Raw genomic sequence first — 16483 nt, forward strand, 5'->3', positions numbered from 1 at the left:
GGCCTGTGGCAGAGCCGGGGCCGGTTCACTGCAGGGCGGGCGGGGCTGACCTGAGGGCGGCATGGGAGTGGCCCCTCCGTCCGGTACGTGACCAGCAATCCTCGCCTGCCCCGGCCCCGCTGGGTGTCAGAGGCCAGACCGTGGGCGGGCGAACACCGCTGCCTCCCCTCCCTGCACAGCCCCACAGCTGGCAGGAAGAGTGGCCTGCCTCTGGAATCTGGACATGCATACTCAAGAAATGAGGAAAAGACATTTATTACTGAGCTATAAATTAGAGGCGGGCGGGTCGGCGGGTGGAGACAAGTGGTCACGTTTTGGGCGGCTGCTGTCTCTCCCTGTCCTCCTGGGCCTGGATTCTGAGTTCCTCCTCAAGACGCTCCTTTGCTCGGACCACCTGGGGAGGGGGTCACGAACAGTTAGGCTGGGCGCCCCCTGCCTCCCCAGGTCCTGCTCCGGATTCCTGGAGGGCCGTGGGCAGGTCAGCCTGGCCCTTTGAGGCCATGGCTGCTGGGGGGCCACCGTCCAGGGTGACACAGGGCCGAGGTCAACACAGCCCCACTGGCAGCCCCAAGGGACTGGCAGTCAGGGGGCCCCCCGAGCCCCGGGCACCCTTCTCCTGCCAGGCTCTGAACTGCCCAGAAGTGAGGGACACCCGGTGAGATGAGGCCCCGGTCTGCCCTCCCCCTGTGCTCACCTTTGACTGCAGATAGAAGGAGCCACCCACGGATTTATCGTTCACCTTGAATAGGTGTTCGTAGTTCTGCAGAGGAGGGGAGACGGTTGAGTCCCTGGTTACAGAAGCGGGGGAAGCTAGGAGATGACAAAGAAGGAAAGCGAAAGGGCTCGCCCCTCAGCGCGCTGCAACCCTGGGAGCCGCTAAGGGGCAGAGAAGCGGACAGGCGCCCGTGAGAAAGGGCCATGCCTCCGCCTCTGCGGCCCGCACAGCGACAAATGACGCTGGCCTCGAATCCCAGCCGGCCGCAGCCAGGGCCCCACTCCTGCCCCCTTCCCTTCCCCACCAGCTGGCAGCCTGCCACCCTCTCCCCACTGTGGTTGGCTTATCTCCGAGCCGGCCGGGGGGCCTCACCTTCTGGATCTCCTCAGGGCTCAGCTTGGAGACATTGAGAATCTGCTGTGCTTCCTGGAGGCTGAGGCCTGAGAGGTTGGAGGCGGCTGCAGACTGGTGTCCGGCGCGTCCCCGGGCGTCTGCCGCTGCTCGGCTGGCTGTGTGGATAGGCGGGTGAGCACCTGGCTCCCAGCGGCCCAGGGCTGCCCCAGGCCTTCCCGGGGAGCAGCTCATCCCTGTCGGGGGGTGCGGGAAGAGACGGGCAGGGCCGGGGGGCATCTCTTCTCCAGGAGTGCATTTTTGGGGGTGGGGGTGGGGTAGGCAAATGAAGACAGGTTTTCCCCACTGGAGGACGGGGCAGGGGCTGGTCAAACCTGGCGTCAGGTCTCCAGCCTAGACCAGGAGATGACCCTGTCCCTCATCTTCCCCACCCTCTCACCCTGGGCACGCAGCAAGTCGGGGAGCTTAGGCTGCTAGGGGAGCAGAGTGAGGCTGCAAGCAGGGGTGGCAGCACAGCTGAGACCCGGCGGCCCCGTGGTCACCGAGGCCACTGACGCAGGCCGTCTCGGGTGACCTCTCGATTCAGGAGCCAGTACACTTTTGCTTAAAGGGTCAGAGAATATATTTTAGATTCTGCAGGTCAATTAGTCTGTGCTGCAATTACTGGACTGTGGCTGACTGTTCCAATAAAACTTTATTTGCAAAAACAGGCGGGCAGGAGGGCCAGCGTGCCCACTCCTGGCTGGATGCTTGTGTCCATCAGGTCTCCCTTCTCTGGGAATGTCCCAAGGTCAAGCACTGCCCCCAACAGTAAGTGTCCCAGGCTACCCAAGCTGCCAGAACACAGCCCACAGAGGGTCCCTGCATTCACAGGTGGCCCAGCGTGAGGGAGGGGCCCACAGCTACAGGGAAAATCAGACCCAAGCAGCATCTCCCAGCCCAGGGAGACAGGAACCCAAGCTTACCTGCAAACTCCTGCCGCAGGGCCCGGGCAAAGGCCCTGCCCACCACCTGCGCACCCATCACAATGATCTGGGCCAGGTACTTGGCCTGTAGGCAAAGGAGGCACCTGTCAGCAGACTGCGTTCTCAGGGCCCCCAAGATGAGTCCTGGAGGTGCTGGGTGAGTGCCAAGGCTGCTGGAGAGCAGAGGTGAGGGACCCTAGAGCGGCAGCCACAGGCCACTTCCTCCCAGCACCTGATATAAGCTTCTGCTCTGGGAGGCATCGGACGCTCACAGGATAGCAGTCTCGAGTTTTTGGGGGCAGGGACCCGAAAGAGTCCCCCAGAGGGAGACAGGCCTCTCCCTCAGCCTTCGGACAAGGCGGACAGGAGCCAAGGCAACGTAGCCAGGGAGCCAGAACTTGGGGTCAGTCCTGGACTCACTGCCAGCTCGGCCGCTGCATCCGAGCTTGGCGGGTCCAGCCTTCACCTGCTGGTGGTGAGATGCAAGGCCATTCTGATTCTCCCCACATTATTCAAGTCCATTCCATCCGACACAACAAGAGAGCAAAATGCCCTCCGCCCTCGAGAAGGAGAGCCCACGGGGTGGGCATGTGGACAAACACAGCAGGGACCAAGTGGAGAAGGAGAGCAGGCCTGGCCTCCGTTCCTCCACCGGCTCACTGCTTCACTCAAACCCCGCCTGAGAGTCAGCACCAGGGCGTCAAACACACAGGACCCAGCCCTGCGGGAATCCCCCCACTGCCATGCAGAGTTGGGGGCTTCCACTCTGAGACCACGTGGTCCAGTGCCCCACGGAGGCGAGTGGGGCATCAAGCAGGACCAGAGGTGTGCACGGTCAACGGAGGGAGGGAGCCCTCAGGAAGGACGTGGGGACTCTGGGGGGTGAGGGCACTTCTCCCGGGCAGGTAGGATCACGATGGTAACACAGGGGCTTTCCAGGCAGAGGGACCAGGGAGAGCCCACACTAGGGGAGTGCAGGGGACACCTGGGAGCAGCCAAGAGCCTGGCGGACTTGTGAAACAGTAAGGGGCAAGACGAGGAAGGTGGCTGAGACAGGAAACATGCAGACCTTACTGTGACCAGGGATACCAGACAGACAGCACGTGTGTGTGAAACGGCACACACATGGGCACATGGAGGACACTGGCGAGGGCTTGCTGCGGGTCACCACGGATCACGTGGTGCCTCCAAGTGTGTCCAGCAAGAACTTAGCCAGGGTGCCAAGTGTTTTGACGGCCACACTCTCCTATTGTGCCGTCTGATCCCGACAGCACGAGACACCGAAGCACAGAGGGGTTTAGTGACCAACCTGAGGACACACAGCTGGCACCCGGGAGGAAGACGGGCAGAAAACCCACGGCCCGTGCCCTCAGCTGTGCTGTCCCCAGGCTGCCCACCTCACGCAGGGCTGGCGGGGAGGGCGACTGAACAACACAGCAAGGATCAGGACCCAACTCAGAGGCCAAAGACGGGCTTGTCAGATTCCAGCGGAACCCAGACTCCGGAACTGGCCTTGCTGGGCCACCTCTCCTTTGCTGGGTGAGGTGGGTGTGGTTCCGGGCCAAATGAGAAGGGAGTTTGGATTTCACAAGCCCCGTATTTCACACCAAAAGGCAAAGCTCTCTGAAGACTCGCCAGTGGTCAGAGGGAGGGCAGGGCTGCAGGTGCTGAGGTGAAAAGGCCAACAAGGATGCGCTTCCGGTGGGAGAGTCTCACCTGGCTTCCTCCCCAGCCCGGCTTGCCTGAAGCCTCTCCCACGTAGGGCAGGAGGCTCTGAGGTGGACAGCTGGTCCTGCCTGAGGGACAGAGAGGCCGACAGGCCTGCCAGTGGTTCCAAGGATTCCCTTGGCCAGGAGCTCCCGTCAGGCCTCGGACCTCCCCTCCTGCACCACCACACGCCCTCGCTGCCCCGTCTGGGGACCGGAGCCCTGCAGCTGGTGAAGGCCTGCAGGCGGCGTGGGGGCCTGGGGGGCGCTCGGGGACGCGCTTTGTCCCACGTCAAGTGCGTCAAGAAGGGAGCCCGGCTCCGGACAGACTGACGTGCAAAGCTCCCTTCACGGCACAGCTCCTTGGGCTGGTGAGCCGAGCCAGCATGGACCCACCCTCTTATCAAGGACACACTGGGATAGAAAGGAGGCTCTCTTCGCCCAGGGCACCTGCAAACAGCTGCAGGCATCACAACCAGGCAGGAGGAGCTCAGGGCCAGGACCATCACATCTGCCAGGACACATCCAGGGTCTGGGCTGTGGTGGGCACCAGTGGGTGCCCAATACATATCTGAATGAATGCGACACTCGACAGGGCTTCCCAATGCCTCCCACTCCTTCTGCTGAAGGAGGGCTCCGGCCTTCCCACAACAGACACACACACACACACACACACACGCAACTCCCCACTTCTGCTGCTACTGCAGCCAATACAGTCCACCCCCAGCTCTGGTTACAGAGGACTTTTCTGGTTTTATGTTCCCTCACCACTCTCCACCCCACGCACTACAGCCACACCCTTTACTCCCTGACTCCAAGATCAGTTCCCCTACTTCTTTACTCCAAAGTCTCTGTAGCTCTGAATTCATACACCTCGGGGCACTCTTCTCAAGTGCACAATTCAGCACTTTTTAGGATCTTCAATGAGCTGCACACAGCATTTTCATTATCTCGCCCCCAACAAACGCCATACCTACTAACCCACTGAATACCCTCCTTTCTATGCTAATATTGTCAAACCCCAACATCCTTCAAGATTTAGCTTCGACACAGCTGGCTGTACAGTGGTTAAGACACCACGTTTCCAATGCAGGGGGTTACAGGTTTGATCCCTGGTCAGGGAACTAAGATCCCACGTGCCACCACCAAAAATAAAAACAAAGCTCACATCACCTCCATTTCCTGGAGTGAAACCTTCCCAGGCTCCCCCCATTTCTACCAACCCATCCTGTACTATCTTTCTTTTTCCATTAATATATTGTCCTGTTTTATGAATTCGTTGACTTTCTCCTTTAAGGTACAAACTCCTTGGGGGCCACATTTTACTCGGTCCCTCAAGGCTGACTGAGTCACACGCAGGAACATCTGTGAGGGACCCAGCTGGGGGGTAGGGGGGAGTGGTCCTCAGGAAAAGGCAGTGACTATGACAAGGTAAGAACAATGTGCCCCTACGTGTGTAGTCTCAGGTAAAACCAGGATGAGACACTCTGGAGAAGTCAGACTCTCTGAGCTCCAGGTTGTTTACCTGTAAGATGGGGACAATGAGGGCATCTGCTTAAGCATTAAATGTGAATCTACCTAAGCATCAACTCGGGGCCTGGCACTTGAAAGCTCTCACGTTATCACGATCAGTTAAGAAGTGGTTCCTCAAACCCAGTGCCTCAATAACTTGGGGAACAATTCTCTATCAGGGGACAGACCTCAGGACTCTGCATTGGTAAAGGTCCCCAGGTGGCCTGACTCAGCCAGGGTGGCCCACATCTGTGGGCTGGCTGGGATGCCAACGGTACCCCAGATACGCTCAATTATCGGTGTCGCAGGGTCAAGTCCCACTTCTGCCACTTGCTCCTGAGAAGTCCCGGAGCCCGATTAACCAGCTTTCAAATGGGAACGATAATGGGGCGACACCATCAACTAGCTCGGGGATCGAGCAAGGACCCCCCGCACATGGCTGGCGCACGCGGCGACCGCATCTGCTCGGTATTCCCCGGCCCGCCCCGCCCTCCAGCCAGAAGGCTCTCCCTGAGCCCCGAGGTCGCCAGTGCCCACCGCAGAAGGCCCGGCGGCGACCCCCGCCTAGTCTCGGCTTCCCGCCGGGCACAGAGCGGGGCGAGCGGCGCCCGCAGCCCGACCAGAGCTGCTCGGCCCGGCCCCGCTCCCGGCCTTTCCTCCCCTCCTCGGGGGGTCTCACCATGGCGGCGACTCAGCTTCGCGGGCCCGGGGGTCTGACTTCCTGGCCCCGCGGCCCCGGCTCAAGGGCGGCCGGCGGGTCAAAGGTTAAGGGAGTCTGCGAAGAGCGCATGCGCCGGACATGCGCGTTGCTCCAAAGGGCGGGGCGTGGGCGGAAACCTAAGGTCTGTGGGCGGGTTTTTGGGCGGGGTCTGCGTCCGCCTCCCGCGCTGGGGAACCTCCGGAGGTTTAGGACAACGTAGACCCCGCCCGTGACTACCCTGGGGTGCTAGGAACAAAGAATAACACCTGTTCTATCCGGGGCGAGGAGCTACTTCTTCCCTTCATTTTGCCAAAATATTTGGGACTTAAAGACATGAAATAACCATACATTTCACAAACGTAATAAGGAGTAAGATGCTAAATTCTCACCAATATTTAAGAAGACAAGAAAACTTAAAAAAAGGCTTTGGGGACATCCCTGGTGGTCCAATGGTTAAGAATCCACCTTGCAGCGCAGTGGACAGGGGTTCGATCCCCAGTCCCGGACCTAAGACCCCACATGCCACAGGGGCAACTAGGCCCAGGCAACAACTGAGCCCTCATGACAACAAAGATCCCACGTGCAGCAACTAAGACCCGACACAGCCAAATAAATTAATTAACAAATTATAAAAAAAATAACTAGTCGTTTAAAAAAAAGAAAAACCGGTTTCATTCCAGGTTCCTTCTGTCTGGGGAGGAGGGCTCTTCTCACTCCTCCAAGTCTTTGTTCCAAAGTCACCTTCTCAGTGAGGCCACCTTGACCCCCTACCAGGACTGCAACTTGTACTCCATTCCTTTGCTTTTTAAAATTTCTGGTTGCACCACACCACCTAGGAGCTCTTAGTTCCCCACCGGGGATTGAACCCATGGCCTTGGGAGTGAAACTGTGGGGTCCTAACCACTGGACTGTCAGGAAAGTTCCTCTTTGCTTTTCTAATACTACCAGCTTTATTAGAAGATAATCACACCCCATACAAGTCACCCCTTCGAAATTCACAATTCAGTGCTCTTTCACATACTCAAGAGTCATGCAAGCATTTCCGCTAGTTCCAGAACATTTTCATTCCCTGCTTAAAACTCCACACTCATGAGCAGTCATTACCCATTTCCCCCTCCCCTAGTCCCTGGTGACAACTCACTGCCTCCTCTTTCTATGGGTGTTTCACAAAAATGGAATCATACTATATGGTTTTGCCAGGTGGCGCTAGTGGTAAAGGACCCACTTGCCAATGCAGGAGACAGAAGCAAGGTGGGTTTGATCGCTGGGTTGGGAAGATCCTCTGGAGAAGGAAATGGTAACTTGCTCCAGCATTCTTACCTGGAGAATCCCATGGACAGAGGAACCTGGCAGGCTAGTCTATAGGGTCACAAAGGGTCGGACATGACTGAAGTGACTCAACACGCATGCACGTGTCTGGTTTAAACCTCCATTCTTGATCCCTACTTTTTTTTTCTTTTTCTGAAACTCTTATCACATTCTATCAAATCATACCATTTATCTGTTCCCTCCCACTAGAATGTGGATTCCTGGTGGACAAGACCTCTTTTCTCCTTTTCTCTATTCTTGGGCATCAGTACCTGGAAAAATGGCTCTTTTTTTTTTTTTTAAGAATGGCTTTTAAAAAAAAATCTTATTTGCTTTATTTTTAGTTGTACTGGGTCTTTCTTGCTGCACGCAGGTTTTCTCTACTTCAGGGGAGCGGCGCTACTCTCCTGCTGCAAAGCATGGGCTCTGGAGCGTGGGCTCAGCAGTTGTGGTGCATGGGCTTAGCTGCTCCACGGCACGTGGAATCTTCTCAGACCAGGGATCGAACCCATGGCCCCTGCATTGGCAGATGGATTCCTAACCTCCGGCTGCCTCCTACAGTGTTCTGGACCACCACCCTTCTTTCCTTTCCTCTGAGTCTCCAAACGCAGTCTTCCTCAGTGCCCTTCCTTTCATCTGAAACGTTCTTCTCAGGGCTCTCTCCATGGCTTTGTGACCCTTAGGTCTTATCTCTTAGCTTTGTCACTTCTCAAACCCTGACCACAGTCTCCCTCAGCATCCCAGGGACTCCCTTTCATGAAGTTTACTTCACAGTTCTCTGCACACTGTCTATCTGCAAACTTGAGCAGAGTCCGGCTCCCCTTTGCCTACTAAAGCTGTGCCAAGTGCCTTGAGAAGCCTTGTCTCTCCCGTTCATGACCGGAGCTGCCATCCAGAGAGAACCCGGCTGGGTACTCATGTGTCGGATGAATGAATGAACTCCCAGCAGGAGCAGAGTGAGGCCTGGGACCAGGCGGAGCCCAGGGCCAGACCACCGTCACCCTTACTGCTGTTCCCCTCCCCTTCCAGCCAGCCCAGAGACCACAGCAGCACCATGGTGGCCAGCTTAGAAAAGTTTAATTGTTGAAAACATCCAGGACACGTGCAGGCCAGTCCCTGTGGGGCTCATATGCCCTTAAATGGGCTATTAGCTCTGTGACACCCATTTCTCCTGGCTTCAAGCTTGGGGAGCAGGGTAACTGGTCCCAGGCCCCTGAGGCTGGAGCTGCTCCCAATGGCCAGGTTGGGGGGCCAGCCCCCTAGACCCTTGACTGGAACTGGGGCAGCAGGCAAGATGGGACGGCATGTGATAACTGAAGGTGCTGAGCGAAGCCAGCCCAAGCTGGGACCAGCCCAGGTCAGAGTAGGGGGGACAAGGGGCCCAGTGCCTACCCAGGGACGTGCCCCTGAGCCCTCACCCCACCCAACCCCCAAGCCCCTGGCTCCGCATGCTAGCAGGCAGTGAGGAGAAGCGCCCAGTCCTAGAAAGAGCAGAGATGCGGACAATCCATGGTGACTGCAGCAGGGCCCAGAGGCCGTGGAAATGCCCAAGACTCAAAGGAAGCCAGGGCTTCTGGGATGAGGTGTGCCAGGGCCAGGAGGTGGCTTCCAGTTTGAGGGAGAGATGTGAGGTGTGCAGGGGCACCAGGCTTTCCCAGAGGCAGCAGTGGAGGGTGAGGCTAGAGGCGGCTGGTGGGCAGGCTAGTCCTGGGGAGATGAACCAAGAAGTGGGGGGAGTTGGGAGAGTCTGGGAGGCGGGGGTGGGTGAGCAGGCTGCAGGTGTAAGTCGGGGAGGGACGGGAGAGGATGCTGGCCCCCCAACCAGTGCACTCACCCACTCATCCTCGTCCACACCTTCAAAGGAGTCCTGTGGGAGCGGGTCCTCCCGGTTCCCCAGCTTCGCCACCATGGCGCTCAGCAGCTGGGGACGGGGTGGACGGAACAAGAGGTGGGAAGTGAATGGCGGTCTCTGCATACGGAGGTCCCAAGTGCACTTGGGTCTGGTTGGGTTGAGCCCGGCCAGGCCAGGGTAGGGCCTCTCCCCGCCCTTCCCTGGCTTCCTGAGCCCCATCCCCCCACGCCGGTCAGTTTCAGAATTTTGGAAGACCTCCCCCTCAAGCTGTCCAACTGACAGGTGGGTGACACCGACTCCTGGCCCAGTCGGGGTCAGACTAGAGAGCTGAAAGGCTGCGCCAGGTGCACCCAGGACCCCTTCCCCCGCTGCCGCCAGCCCTCTCCCCGCCTACCTCTTCTTTCTTCTGCTGGTCTGACTTCTCCTCCAGGTAGACTGAGGAGGGGGCCCGCCGGGCAGGGGCTTCACGGGGGGCCTGGCTCACTGGGGCGGGACCAGGGACAAGCATCAGGCAGGAGAGAGGCCCCTTGGGACCAGGCTTCCTGGTCCGACCCCTGGGTTCCAGCCCGTAGGGGATTCCGTGGCAGAGAGTCCAGAGGTGGCATTCACAACTACTCAACCCTTGGTTCACGTGGCCTGCCCTCGGCACCAGGCTATGTGCATGTGCTCATGCGTATTTGGGGCGGGGGGCTTCTGATAGAAACACAGACCCTGGACCCTACCCTCTAGGGGCTCAGACACCAACTCCAAAGCACAGCCACCTGTCCCCAGGAACGCTAGAGCTTCCTGAGTGCCAGCAGGGGTGGAGGGTCAGACTTGGACCTTCTGCCCCTTTCTCCAACCCCCACCTGCTCCCCTCCACCCTCCTCTCCCCCATCGCCCAAGCCCTCATCCTACCTGGGGTCATGCCGGGGGGCTGCAGGCTGAGAAGCCGGGGCTGCCCGTTAGCACCTCCCAGCCAGGCCTCAGCGCTGAGCGCCGGCTCCCAGCTTACAGCGGTGTCGGGAAACACATCGTCCTGGAAGAATTCTTTCTGCAGCGATGGAGGAAGGGGCTGCTCTGAGGCGCTGAGCAGAGGCCCAGGGCACACAGGCCTCCACTGGGAGGGGGGCATGGTGAGACCCAGGACCCCAATCTGAGGTTTCTATGGGGCTCAGAATGTCAGCAGCGTGAGGGGTGCAGATGCCCCACAGAGCAGTGGGTGGGGCAGTCTGGTGACAAGACGAGCCAGGCCCCAAAGCCCCTGACAGGGGCCAGGGAGTGGGGGGGCTGGGCGTTGGCATGCTTCATCCCCAACTCACCCTGACTCGGGGCAGCCGGAAGGCAACAGGCTCCAGGGAGGTCTGGCGAAGTCGCAGGCATCGGGCGAACTCCACCTCCCGCACATCACACTCTGTCTTGGGCAGGAGGATGAATCCCTGGGGTGGCAGGGGAGTGTGAGAAAGTGAAAGTTGCTCAGTCGTGTTTGACTCTTTGCGACCCCATGGACTGTATAGTTTATGGAATTCTCCAGGTCAAGATACTGGAGTGGGCAGCCTTTCTGTTCTCCAGGGGATCGTCCCAACCCAGGGATTGAACCCAGGTCTCCCACACTGCAGGCAGACTGATTACCAGCTGAGCCATGGCTGACGCTAGAGTCCAGAGTTCGCTGGCACCTGGACCCCCAGTACCCCTCACTTAGGACCTCCAGGAGCAAGGCCTAGCCCTGGACCGTGGTGTGATGTTTAAAAACTAGCTCTTGGGAGGAAAAATGCCCCGGTTTGTAGCATTTGCCTAGTTCCATGGTGTAAAAACTGCCCGCCTGGCCAGCTTCACGCCAGCAATGTGACTGGGGGAATGCAGATACGGGAAGAGAAGTGCCATAACAGCTCGTGATAGATCTCTGGCAGACAAGGGCCCACAGATGTAAGTAACCTCAACAGCATAAATAACAGTGAAGTTATTGCGAATAATTGCGAAGTGATAAATTAAGTATCTATTGCCTTGGTCTTTAATGCAACTTACTTGTGGGTTCATAAAACTTAACCTTACGTAGTTTAATTTTCAGTGATGGGTGAGTTTAACAACCAGTTCCCAAGGCGGCTGGGCGACCCGCAGGTCCTAGGGGCCTGTGCGGTTCGCCCACATGGCCACTAGAGGGCGGAGAGCCGGCGGGCCTACCTGGGGACGGACCCGGAGTCCGCGGGCCGGCTTACCTTGTGGGGATCGGGCGATGTGAAGCTGTTGCACTCCAGGAAGAAGGGGGACTCGGGGAGCAGCTCGTACAGGAACACGCGGGTATCGCCCTAGGGGGTGGCGGCAGTGAAGCGGCTAGCTTCAGGTGCCTCCCCCCCATACCTGCCCAAAGCCCCCTGTGGGCCCCAGCCCACCTTGCCCGTGAGCAGCACCAGGCCGGTGTCCTGGTCATAGATGGGCAGCAGGGTCGAGGGAGCCACGTCCAGCCCCAGCACTGCGGAGGGGCCGCCAGCCAGGGCCTCGGCTGAGTACAGGAGGAGCTGGCGCTCGCTTCGGCTGCAGGAGGACAGAAGCAGGTCCTCAAAGCGGGAGGGGCCCGGGGCAGGCACGACAAGGACTCCAGCAAGTCTGGGCTCTTTCCCCAGCATTCTGCTCTAGGGCCCTTGCTCCAGCCCGTTCCACCCAGAGTCCACTGCCCTCTCCTCTGGATCTGTGGTTACCAGTCCCTTTGTGACCCAGGTCAGAGATACCTCTCTTAGGAAGCCCCCCACCCCCCGATCCTCCCTCCAAAGCACCAAATGCCCATCCCCTGGATCTCTCCAGGAGGCTTGGTTCTGTTTTGTGTGCTTCATCTGGTCCCCACCAGGAATGGGCTCCTCGCACCTGGGACAGATCTCATCCCTTTGGGCCCCCAGTTGATTCCTCCCCATCTCTCTCCCTCTCATCCATCCATCCATTCACCCATCCATCCACCCCACCATCCATTCACTGACCCACCCATCCATCCAACCATCCATCTATCCATCCACCCATCCATCCATCCATCCATCTGTCCACCCAACCATCCATCCAGTAAGTGAGGGTGGGGACAGCTTCTGCACATCTGACAGGTGTATGTGTATCTTGGGGACGGGGCGCAGTGGATGCTGAGGTCTGGGGATGGGAATGGTGATCCCAGAGTCCTCACCTGTCAAAGCCTGACACCAAGAGATAGTGACCGTCACACACCCACACAACGCGGGCTCCACGGGCCCCCTCGGGCCCTGGGCCTTCCTGTTAGGATACAGCATATGAGGCTCGGCCGGAACCCCCACCGGGTCTGAGGGCCGCCCCCAGCCCATCCTGCTCACCTGCAGGGGCTCAGAGCTACCCCGGGGCTCATAGATCCGCAAGCGCCCATCTTTGCAGACAGTGGCCAGCTGCTGCCCATCAGGGCTCCAGGCCAAGCCAAAGATCTGGGGGCAGGTGGGAACGTGAGAGGCAGCCTCTCACCCCATGGCTGGGCACCTGCCCCCCAGAACTGTCCTACCTGATCCCGGTGGCCCTGCAGCCTCAGCCGCTCGGCTCCGACCTTGAGGTCCCAAATCCGAACGGTGAGGTCATAGGAGGAAGAAGCCAGCACGTCGGCCGCCAGCGGGTGGAAGCGCAGAGAATAGATCTTCTCTGTGTGGCCTGGGGTTGAGGCGTGGGGTGACACTGAGCCCCTCAAGAGCCTCTGCCCACCCCCCAGCCCCTACCCGGGCCCCCCTCACCTGTGAGTACAGCCTCAGGCGTAGTGAGCACCTCCTGCAGGCCCTCGGGGGGCACCCGCCACAGCCGGATCCTGGCGTCCTCCCCGGCTGTGGGGTGCACAGGCTCATCACTGCTGGCCCAAGGTCCCCAGACTTCCCTTGACCCCATCTGGGGCCCCAGGACCCTCCCTCAAGCCCAGCCCAGCCTCCTTACCCACGGCGAGGCGGTGGGGGTCAAAGGGGTCCCAGGCCAGATCAGTCACGGCCACCCCATTCTGCAGAGTGGGCAGTGCAGTGTCGGGCAGACGGCCGGGCTTCCGCAGCTGTGGGAGGTGCCCCCACCCCGAGGCCAATCAGTAACAGGCAAGAGAGCCCGGTCCCAGTGGCTGCAGGGCAAGCGGCATGCCTGGGCCTCACCCTCTGCAGCCGATGACCCCCCCGGGGTGATGCCCAAGCTCTCTGCTCAGTCACCTTGTGCTCTGAGCCCCGTGCCAACCATGAGGCCCGTGGGAAGTGAGGGGGGCGGCTGGGGCGGTGGGAAGAGCTCAGGCTCGGGGCTCAGGGGGCCTGGGTTTGATTCCCAGCTCCACACTTACACGGCGTGTGACCCCACGGGTCACTTAGCTTCTCTGTGCCTCACCACTCTCATCTGTAAGACGGGGATAAGAGTGGCACCCCCAGCACGGGGTACTGGGCGGGGTGCCTGGCACATGGTTTGAGCTTAGAGAAGGTGAGCTGGCGTGGGCACTCAATGCCTTCAGCATCCTTCAGGGGGACATGGGGACAGCGTGGTGGGGCTGGCCCTCACCTCCAGCACAGCCACCTGCCCCCCGCTGCTGAGCAGGGGCACGGCCACACGCAGCTGGTTGGCGCAGAAGCCGTCACTCTCGCCAGGAGTGGTGAGGTTGAGCCCCTTGAGGTTGGTGATGTGGCTGTCTCGGTGCAGGACAGTGCCCTGAGCATGCCGGAACTTGGAACTGGGGCCTGGGTGCGGCGGGCAGCAGGGACATGGAGCCACGTGAGGTGAGGGTCCCTGGCTTGCCCACCCTGGGAGGTCCTGCAGGGGCACCTGGGCCAGCCCTAAATCTGGGCTGCCTGCTCCCCTTGGCAAAAGACCCCAGCCTCTGCTGGTCCAACCAACTCAACTACCAAGATCTCAGAACGTACAGGCCATCGAGATTCCCTTCACCCCACAAGATAGTGACTGGTACAGGAGGAGAGTCAGGACTGGGGTGCAGAGGAGGGTGGCTGGGGTGGGGGGTGGCCCAGGGCACCCGTGCTAGGGGGTCACGCTCACCCAGCAGGCTCTGCAGGGACCGCTGGCTGGGGCTGGTGCCGATGCCACTGGTGCTGGTGAGTGAGGGCCCCAGGCTGGAGGGCGTGGAGGGTGAGGTCAGCGAGCTGGGCGGGGAGGAGAAGCCCTCCTGGGGGAGAAGCACCCGGTCAGCCAGCGGCCCCTGGTGGGTGGGTGGTCCGCCAGGGGGACGCGCCAGGGTCCAGGGTCATCACCCTGGGACACCGGGGTAGGTGGGAATCCCCACCGCGGGATGCGGGGTTGGAGACGCAGTCACTGACGGGGCAGGAGGCGACACGGGGGTGAGCCGGGCTTTAGTACACGGGGCAGCGGGTGGCAGCTGCCGGCTCCTGACTTTGTGGGAAGGCAGGCCTGGAGTGGTCAGGATCGTTGAAGAGAGGCTAGAAATCTATAATTTCTTTTTTGTGTGTGTGAAAGTCTCACTTCCTAGGCGTTTTGCACAATTTTGAAAACACTGGGGTTCTTTGCTTCTGCTTTTCGAGTTTCTGACACCCACTGGGCAGGCCACATGCTCCGGCCCGCCCAGACCCCCGCCCCCTGCTGATACTCACGCTGGGGTCCGAGTCGCCCACAGGTGTCCCCGCGGGCCGGGCCGTGGCAGGGGTGGGCTCTGCAGGAGGCGCCAGGCAGGAAGTGAAGCCGGGGTGGGCCCGGCGGGCGGGGTGCAGGCTGACCCTCTGCACCTGTGGGGAGAGGTCCGTGGTGGAGGCAGGAGAGGTGGGGCCCCAGGGAGGTGGGGAGGGGGCGGACACCGGGCCGCTGAGTGCCAACCATGGCCAGAGGGGCTGTCAGCCAGGCCCTGGCCCTACCTGCTGGTCGCTCCCTGCCCACCAGGCATGGGGGTCGGAGGCGGGCACACAGCCTGCGGTGTCCGGGAACAGGTCTTCGTGGAACTCTGCGGTCTGGCGGCAGACAGGGGCAGGCCGGTGAGCTCGGGGCCCCCCACCCAGGCCCTCCCGACCTGTCCCCCAGGACCGCTCACCTTGCGGGGTACGTGGTAGCTGATGGGAACGATGGCCGTGTCGCTCAGCTGCAGGATGCGCAGGACCTCGCAGCCCATGACGGCCAGCGCCCGCCGGGGCACGAGGGCCGCCCCCCGCAGCGCGCTCTCCAGGAGGCACTGGGTCACTGGCGGGGACACGGCGGGCAGAGGTCAGGGCGGGCCAGGGGAGGAAGGGGGCGATGGCACGCGTGGGGCGTGGGGCGGGGGTGGGGCAGGGCTTACCCGGGCTCAGTGCTGGCTGCTGGGGGGCCGCCTCGTAGCAGTAGAGCTGGTTCTCTCCCTGCAACGAAACCCACCCGAGCACGCGCTGACCGTGCTGGCGGTCTGGGCTGCCCGGCTCCACTCCGGCCGCCCCGTCCCTCCCCGAGGACCGAGTCACAGCACCACCACGGCAGACGCCTACTAAGCGCCCAGCCGGGCTGGGGTGCCACCCCCGGCGATCAGCATCACAAGTGCCTGCTGGGTGCTTGTCTGCTCCGTTCCCAGCCTTATCCTCGGGGAGCTCGCTCACACTCTAGGCTGTGACCCTGACTGTGTGCCCGCAGCCCCTGGCAAGGGCCGGAGCCCGGGCAGCACTGTCCCAGCTCCCCGCCTCTGTATGGGGGCGACGAGCATCCTACACTCCCTACTTTGCCAGTTGAGGCCAGGTCTGGCCCGACGTGTGTGGGTTCTCCTCACCTTTCCCGCCAGGACCAGGAGCCCTGAGTCTGGGTCCAGCAGGGGCATCAGAGACCTGGGGGAGAGAGACGGCCGGTCGTGGGAATACAGCCAAGTCCCCGTGACTGAGGGGCGGCGGCAGGGCTGAGAGTGTTGCAGCCCTAGACAGGGGCTCAGGCCAAACTCAACCGTGGCCGGGAGGGGTGCAGCGGCATCCACGCTGGTGTCCGGGGACCCTCCACCCACCCTCTCTCCCCGTGCTCCCGACATGCCCACGCTTCCCAGCCTTTCTTTCCTGGGGTCTGCTCAAGGCTTCCCTCGTGGCTCAGTAAAGAACCCATCTGCAAGGCAGGAGACCTGAGTTCGACCCCTGCGGGGGGAGGAAATGGCAACCCACTCCAGTACTCTTGGCTGGAGACTCACATGGGCAGACAAGCCTGGTGGGCTGCAGTCCATGGGGCCACAGAGTCGGATGTGACTGACACTATTTCCATCTGCCCAGCTGCTTCCCCCCATGACTGTGCCAGGCCCTGGGCGCAAGGGAACTGCCCCCCCTTCAGCACCTCAGCCCTGCTCTCCTCCCATGCTCAGCAGCACAAGGAAGACCCCCCCCCAAGTAGGTTTTGTCTGTGGTCTCACTGCAACAGCCTAGACAACAGGCCAGGGAAGGTGCAGGGGAGGCGCTGGAGCTGAGGACCCCCTCCATCCCTCCA

General features: G+C 60.7%; 2 protein-coding genes across 3 annotated transcripts in view; both read right to left on the reverse strand.

The window, feature by feature from the left end:
- Positions 1–239: 239 nt before the first annotated feature.
- Positions 240–6079, reverse strand: PAM16 (presequence translocase associated motor 16). The gene is made up of 5 exons (XM_043914202.1): positions 5929–6079; positions 2032–2116; positions 1088–1224; positions 695–760; positions 240–394 (listed from the first exon to the last, which is right to left on the reverse strand). Exons 1-5 carry the CDS (start codon positions 5929–5931, stop codon positions 308–310), a joined length of 378 nt encoding a protein of 125 aa, XP_043770137.1. The 5' UTR covers positions 5932–6079; the 3' UTR covers positions 240–307.
- Positions 6080–8317: 2238 nt separating this feature from the next.
- LOC122701340 (coronin-7) overlaps positions 8318–16483 on the reverse strand; it is a 61553-nt gene continuing 53387 nt past the window's right edge. For both annotated transcript variants that reach the window (XM_043914196.1, XM_043914197.1), the window contains 19 exons: positions 15792–15846; positions 15336–15393; positions 15093–15238; positions 14920–15012; positions 14662–14793; positions 14093–14219; positions 13604–13779; positions 13010–13118; positions 12817–12903; positions 12594–12736; positions 12415–12519; positions 12252–12337; positions 11479–11620; positions 11305–11394; positions 10411–10527; positions 10007–10142; positions 9504–9592; positions 9092–9178; positions 8318–8964 (listed from right to left, as the gene is read on the reverse strand). In XM_043914196.1, coding sequence (XP_043770131.1) covers positions 8959–8964; positions 9092–9178; positions 9504–9592; positions 10007–10142; positions 10411–10527; positions 11305–11394; positions 11479–11620; positions 12252–12337; positions 12415–12519; positions 12594–12736; positions 12817–12903; positions 13010–13118; positions 13604–13779; positions 14093–14219; positions 14662–14793; positions 14920–15012; positions 15093–15238; positions 15336–15393; positions 15792–15846 — 1984 coding nt within the window. In that variant the 3' untranslated portion in view covers positions 8318–8958. The remainder of the gene's footprint in view (positions 8965–9091; positions 9179–9503; positions 9593–10006; positions 10143–10410; positions 10528–11304; positions 11395–11478; positions 11621–12251; positions 12338–12414; positions 12520–12593; positions 12737–12816; positions 12904–13009; positions 13119–13603; positions 13780–14092; positions 14220–14661; positions 14794–14919; positions 15013–15092; positions 15239–15335; positions 15394–15791; positions 15847–16483) is intronic.

This window comes from Cervus elaphus, chromosome 10 (assembly GCF_910594005.1).
Source record: "Cervus elaphus chromosome 10, mCerEla1.1, whole genome shotgun sequence".
In the NCBI taxonomy this organism is placed as follows: domain Eukaryota; kingdom Metazoa; phylum Chordata; class Mammalia; order Artiodactyla; family Cervidae; genus Cervus; species Cervus elaphus.